Source organism: Oryctolagus cuniculus, chromosome 17 (genome assembly GCF_051225735.1).
Source record: "Oryctolagus cuniculus isolate XC-2025 breed Fujian yellow rabbit chromosome 17, ASM5122573v1, whole genome shotgun sequence".
Taxonomy (NCBI): domain Eukaryota; kingdom Metazoa; phylum Chordata; class Mammalia; order Lagomorpha; family Leporidae; genus Oryctolagus; species Oryctolagus cuniculus.
Window position 1 is genome coordinate 48,601,097 of NC_142883.1, and position 7,216 is coordinate 48,608,312.

The following is a 7,216-nucleotide window of genomic DNA, read 5'->3' on the forward strand; positions in this document are numbered from 1 at the left end:
CATAAGAGTTTATTTAAGTACTTAATTTGTCCTATTCCAGGTATATAAATAAAAATTTCCATAAAGAAAAACTACAAAAGCACATCAACTTGTGGGTCATAGTCAATGATATTCCAGGATATATAAGAACTTTCTATTACCTTTGTATGAGTAAGGTCAGATCACATGGTCTGAAAGTAGATAGAAAGTAGTGCTAGAAAACACTTCTAGCTTAGGGATGCAGATAATAAGCCCATCAGAAAACCAGTCAGCATTCGCAGCACTCAGGAATGAAGATGGTGGTGATTCAAGTGACAGTACTGATAATGAGACCATGACAACATTTGCAGGTGCTTATTCTTGCTAAACAATGGGGCAGAAAAGCTTCAGATGCATTAACTGACTTACTCTTTATAGCAACATTATGAGATGGATACAATTATCTTTATTTTTTAGACAAAGAACTAGGTATTTGCACCAATTAAGTAACACATTTAAGGTCTCAGAATTACCCACCAACAGATCTGCCACGTAAGTCCAGACAGCTTAACTTCAGAGTTTTCCTGTTATTCAGGAAGCATAAAAAAAATTGAGAAATCTTTGAAGATACTGGGTTGAGTAAAATAACCCAGACTCAAAAAAAATTATATGATTCCATTTATTTGAAATTCATGAGCTGTCAAATCTAACCCATAGTGACCAAGTAGTGGATGGAGGCAGGTACTGATAGGGAGGCATGAGGGAAATTTTGGGGGTAATATAAATGCTCTACATCATAACCTCTGCAATGGGTACACAGGTGTCAAATTCAGTGAGTTGTTCCTTAAGATTTGTATTCTAGGGGCAGGCATTTGGTGTAGTGGTTAAGATGCAGCATGGGACACCTGCAATCCATATTGGAGCAAATGGGCTTGAGTTACCACTCCGCTTTCTGACCCAGCTTCCTGCTCATGTGCTTCATGAGATGCAACTAGTGATGGCTCAAACACTTGGGGCCCGGAACCCAGACTGAGTTCTAGGGCTCCTGGCTCCAGCCTGGCCCATCCCTGGCCTTTGTGGGCATTTGGGGAATAAGCCAGTGGTTGGAGCATCTCTCTGTCTCTCTGTCGCTCTTCTTTTCTCTCTCTCTCTCTCTGCTTTTCAAATGAATAAAACTTTTAAAAAAGAGATTTATATTCTATGTGTAAATTATAATTGGGTGAGGAAACGTTCTTTTTCAAATTTCCAAGGAACGAATAACTCCCTGGCTCTGTATAATGATTTCCAGAACCTAAAATTCAATTTTAAAAGCTAACTAATATGAAGAAGAAAAATTTACAACACAAAAATAGCCATACACTAATTTCACCTATAAAAGCCAAGTCTACATCACTAGTAATCCCTCCTTTTCACATCTGAAATCACCTTCATATGCTTACTTTAAGAATTTAGAGTTACATCATCACAGGCAAAAGGGATGCTTAAAAATCACTACCAACACCTGATCAGAGCTCAGAATGAAGCAAAAGGCTACTTCCCTAGGCATCTGCCAAGGCTGGCCCTTGTCCCTTCTCTGCATGAGAGCACTTTTTAATTCTCTGGGTTACAATGAAATGGAAATCGCAGGACGCCTAGAGGCTTAATCTCATCAGAGAACTTTGCTCTCCTTTTATTTCCTGTTAACCAGAACACCAGGCATTACCCACACTGCTCCAAGCAAAGCTGGTTCAACTGTTCTAAGAGCTGCAGGTCCTCAGAACTGGGCAGTGGGTCGCTCGTCGCAGACCTCTGATCAAGCCTCTGCCAGCAAGCCTGGGTGACTGCAGGCAAGGCCAAAGGCTGCTCTCATACACTGAACAGCTTCATTCAGAGCAGAGCATGGGCAGCCAGACACCATCTGCTTTACTTTGTTTATGACCCTGAATGAGACACACCAGCACACAAGCATTATTTCTAAATCAAAGTGGATTTGAACGGGGGATTCACAGTCACACATGCTCTCCTACTTTGAAACCTATTTCTTGGAAGAGGTTTAGACACAGCGGTCGGCCACATGCTTCCTTGCCAATCTGCCCCCAAGAATTCCTCCCCAAAGTAAAGCCCACTGCCCTACCAAACTCCTTCAGCCTCCTGTCTCAGTGGACATGGGCAAGGAGATGACCAGCCCAGACTGATCCAAACCCATGTTTCCTGCAAGGCTCTGCCTGAGGTTCTCCTAGACCTACAGGGGCTGCTCAAGCTGCAGAGCAACAGGAAGGTCTGAGTTGCTAAGGATTTGAAGGCAGGAGTTCTTTCATCATCGACAAATAGTGAACTCTCCTAAAACACTGAATCCAATTACACTGTGACTAACTTGATACCCAGGAGAGTAGGAAGTGGGACTGAGAGAGAGCTCCTGCTTGTGTCACAGGCGATAGCTGAGATTGGGAAATCTCTAGGACAGTGTACACAGCACTTAAGTGTGTGGTCCCTGCAGCCAGTGTCCTGGGATCACCTTGCTCCACACCTACATGATTCATGACATTGGCCAAGGAACTTAACCTCTCTTTGCCTAAATTCTTCCATTGGCCTAATGGAAATACAAAAACACCTAATACATAATGCTACAGAAAGGAGAAAATTAAACACTCCATGTAAATATTTTCCAGATGGTGTGACATGCTATGGTGGCATTTGTGAGTCTTGCTACTGTCATTGTTTAGTTTTGTGGCATGGATGCAATGTTTTTCCTTAAACCCCGCTTTCACCCAGTGAACCCCATACCCTGGTGCTTGGAAAGAGGTGCAGAAGAGCACTGTGGAATTCCCTGACTCACAAAGGATAGGTGGCAGCCCAAATACCAGAGATTCCCTTCCAAGTTATGGGTTTTATCAATCACTACGTAAAGCTAGTAACATCAGCAGAGCTCAGTGGAGGATGAAGAAAGCCAGCCACATGGAGGGGCTCTCAGGATGGTCTCTGACATTCTATTTACCTAGCCCCCAAGAAAAAATAATTAGGAGCCAGAGGAGTTGGATTCCATCACATTGACCTGTGACCCTGGCAAATAACTGAACTTTTCTAACCTTATACTCTACCTCCAGTGAACCTTACACACCTTGCAAAATGGGGGTGGTGGTAGGGGGCTTAGAATGATTGACAAAGGATAAAGTACTCCACAGACATCCAGTATATTAGTCCCAGGTAGCAGCTCTGTTAATCCCCAATCACATTTGGAGGTGAGAGTTTCTGTTGAGAGTGGGAAACAAGAAAGATGATGATCTCTAAACCACGCTGTGAGAACCACACTGTAGAACAGCGGCATCAGTGGGAGGCGATGTTACAGTACCTGCCTTGGAACTCCCTGCCAGCTCACCCCACGAGTCTTAATGTGGCTTCAGGGCCTGCTCGCTGTCTTCTACTTCCATGCCATGCATTTCCAGCTGGAGTCCCTGCCTTTGCCTGTGACCCCTCTCTTCTATAGTGCTCTGACCCCTGGGATCCCTGGGTCCCCAAGAAACTCATTAGCAATAAATCCAGCACTTGCCCTCCCCACCTTACCCATGCCCCTTTCTGAGTCACATTTCTGAATAAATCACATCCAGAGATAGAATTCTGGATTTTTCTCACTATGATATTCTTTTTTTTTTTTACAGGCAGAGTGGACAGTTAGAGAGAGAGAGAGACAGAGAGAAAGGTCTTCCTTTGCCGTTGGTTCACCCTCCAATGGCCACTGCGTCCAGCACACTGCGGCCAGCGCACCGCGCTGATCCGAAGGCAGGAGCCAGGTGCTTATCCTGGTCTCCCATGGGGTGCAGGGCCCAAGCACTTGGGCCATCCTCCACTGCACTTCTGGGCCACAGCAGAGAGCTGGCCTGGAAGAGGGGCAACCGGGACAGAATCCGGCACCCCGACTGGGACTAGAACCTGGGGTGCCGCCGCCACTAGGTGGAGGATTAGCCTATTGAGCCGCGGCGCCAGCCCGTCACTATGATATTCTTAATAAATCTCACCTTGATCATCACAGCCCATGCTAGTATCTCCCTTTTACTGAATTTTCTGCATTATATCATCAACTAAACAATTATAGGAATCAAATATTACAGCACTTAATCATCTCTCTTATCCAATGAGTCCATCCCTATATACCAATATTTCCTCTTCATCTGGACTTTAAGCTCCATGATAATGAGTAGTGTGTTGACCAATTCACATGGGAATGTTTATTCATTAGTTCACTGGTTCATAGAGAAATATTGAAGGCGAAACTACAACATGCAAGGAGCCAAGTCATGTGCTATGGGGAAAACAGCAGCCAAAGTAGACCTGATCTCTGGACTTAGGAGCTTATAGTCCAGCTGGCAAAAATGACGACTAAATAAGCTACCAGTAAGTATCACAAATCATGTCATAGGAGAAACACAGGATCAGTGAGAGCATGTATCAAGGACAATTAGCTTTGTGCAGCAGGCCATGGAAGACATCTTTTATTTTTCATTAACAGGGTTTATGTAGAATATGAAGAGTTTTACAAGAAATGTAAATAAAAATATTCAGAGTGAAGAAATGTAATATGGAAAACCCCAAAGATGAGAGAGAACTTGGAGTCCATTAGCAAGTGGCTGGGAAGTTGAGGGGTTTGTGTTGGAAGAAGGCAAAATATGGGGACAGGTTGGAGTGGAGCAGGGGTAAGAGATAAGGCAATAAAGCTTGAGGGGCAGGCAGTCTTGTCTTAAAAAGCCATGGAAGCCATTGTATTTTACAAAAGGACAATGGGAAATCACTGACATATTTTAGGCAGAGCAGACAATCAAATTTACCTTCTTAGAAAGATTTCTTATAGATGTTTCATGGAGAATGAATCTATGGATGGCCAGGGGCAGGAGCCAGCTGGACTGGTTCTGCACCATTCTACTTTATTCCAATTCACTTCTCTTCAGTTTTGCACTGTTTAGCTATAAATTTCATTGTAATAAATACAATTTAACAAACATTGTACACAAGGTTAAAATACAAACAGAGAAATAATATGAAATTTTCTACAGGGGAGGATATGTGGGAGACATTCATAGGGAGGCTCAGAGGTTAAGATTTTGCAACTTGGTATTGATCTAAGGATACAGAACACTATTTCAAAATGATACCACAATTAAGTCAGAGTTGTGGATGGTATGATCAAAACCTGTGATAAATTTGACAGTGTTAGGCAAAAGAAGATTTGAAATAATAGTTCTTTATATTTTTTCAAGGTCATCTCAGGAGGACAAAGAGAAAGGTATTAGCCAACCCACCAATACCTTCTTCCCCTACCATACAACCCAGCCATCCCACTCCTTGGAATTTACCCAAAGGAAATAAAACTGGCAAACATAAAAGCTGTCTGCACCTTAATGTTTATTGCAGCTCAATTCACAATAGCTAACACCTGGAATCAACCCAAATGCCCATCAACAGTAGACTAGATAAAGAAATTACGAGACATGTACTCTATAGAATACTATACAGCAGTAAAAAAAAAATGGAATCCAGTCATTTGCAACAAAATGGAGGAATCTGGAACACATCATGCTGAGTGAAATAAGTCTCTTCCTAATTCAACAAGTCACCAACACATCATCCCTTTTGTATTTGGAACATTTGCATAATATGCCATTTTAATAGAGGTCTACAAAGTGATGAAAGTATCTGGGATACTGTTCCAATATTAATATCAATAATATACAGTATAAAATTATGTACATATTTAAGGTACTAACATCCTAGAGAGAAGAGAGTCTTCTTTCCACAGTTAATTCTTCCCAGGGCTCCCTTTATGTCTTGGTTCCTCAGGCTGTAGATGAAGGGGTTCAGCATGGGAGTCACCACAGTGTACATCATAGCCATGACAATCTCTTTCACAGTAGAATTATTGGCTGACGGGATTAGGTAGAGACCAATAACTGTCCCATAGAACAACGACACCACAGACAGGTGGGAGCCACAGGTGGAGAAGGCCTTACGGATGCCCCGTGCAGAAGGAACCTTGATGATGGAAGACACAATCCTTGCATAGGATGTGATAATGAGTAGGAAAGGGATGACGAGAATGATGCTTCCCGTGACAAATATCACCAATGCATTGACATGGGTATCAGAGCAGGCCAACTTCAGAAGAGCAGACATATCACAGAAAAAGTGTGAGATTACATTATCTGCACAGAAAGACAGTCTGGCCATGAGCAGGGTGTGCAGCAGGGCATGGAATGTGGTCAGCACCCAGGACAGTGCCGCCAGGCAGAAGCAGAGCTTGGGGCTCATGATGCTGGTGTAGTGCAGGGGGAAACAGATGGCCACATAGCGGTCGTAGGCCATGGCCACAAGGAGGAAGCTCTCCAGGTCTCCAAAAAACAGGAAGAAGTACATTTGGGCCAGGCATCCTTCATAGGGGATGGATGGGACTTGGCTCTGCATGATCTGCAGCAATTTGGGCATTGTGACAGAGGAGAAGCAGAGGTCAGAGAGGGACAAGTTGCTGAGAAACAAATACATGGGCGTGTGGAGACGGGAGTCCAGTCGAATGAGGATGATGATGAGGAGGTTCCCTATGACTGTGGTCAGGTACATGGCCAGGAACAGGACGTAGAAGAGGTTTTTGTGCTGTGGCTGGATGGGCAGGCCCAGGAGGAGGAACTCTGACACAGTGGTTTGGTTCTTTCCTGTCATGTTGTGTGGCTAGTACCTTTAGGAAGAAATAACAGTGTCCCCTAAAGCTTGAATTTAAAAATCAACATATTTCTATGATACATTATTTATTAAATGTTCTGTCAAAATACTTCCTTTCACTCACATCACAATAACGATGTCTTTACTCTTGATGTAGGCAATTACAATCCATAGCCATAAATGCCTTATTTCTTCATTTCTTTTTACATGTTACAGTACTCCTTTATTTCTCAAACATTATTATCTATTAGTTCCTGAGACACAAATTTATTAGTTTACTTTCTGACCACTCAAAAACTATGATTGGCTCCTACTCTGTCTGTTTCTTACCTGTTAATTTTCCTCAAGGTTTTCTAAATATAATTTTCTTACAACTTTATGTATACCTACAAGCAGAACCATGCCCTCCACTTGTATTAGCTTACCATTTAAACACTAGTGTAGATATCTATCTAACCCACAGAACTCTGTATCCCACCGCTCCATGATTATCTTCCTGTGGAGGGATCACAGACATCTTAAGCTCAACAGATCCCAAATGAAACTCGAGTCTCACCTAGTCCCTCTCCCAAACTTC

General features: G+C 42.9%; 1 protein-coding gene across 1 annotated transcript; it reads right to left on the bottom strand.

Moving 5' to 3' along the window:
* Positions 1 to 5,688: 5,688 nt before the first annotated feature.
* LOC103351513 (olfactory receptor-like protein DTMT) lies at positions 5,689 to 6,639 on the bottom strand. The gene has a single exon (XM_008271084.5). It carries the CDS (start codon positions 6,637 to 6,639, stop codon positions 5,689 to 5,691), a length of 951 nt encoding a protein of 316 aa, XP_008269306.1.
* Between the last annotated feature and the right edge of the window lie 577 nt (positions 6,640 to 7,216).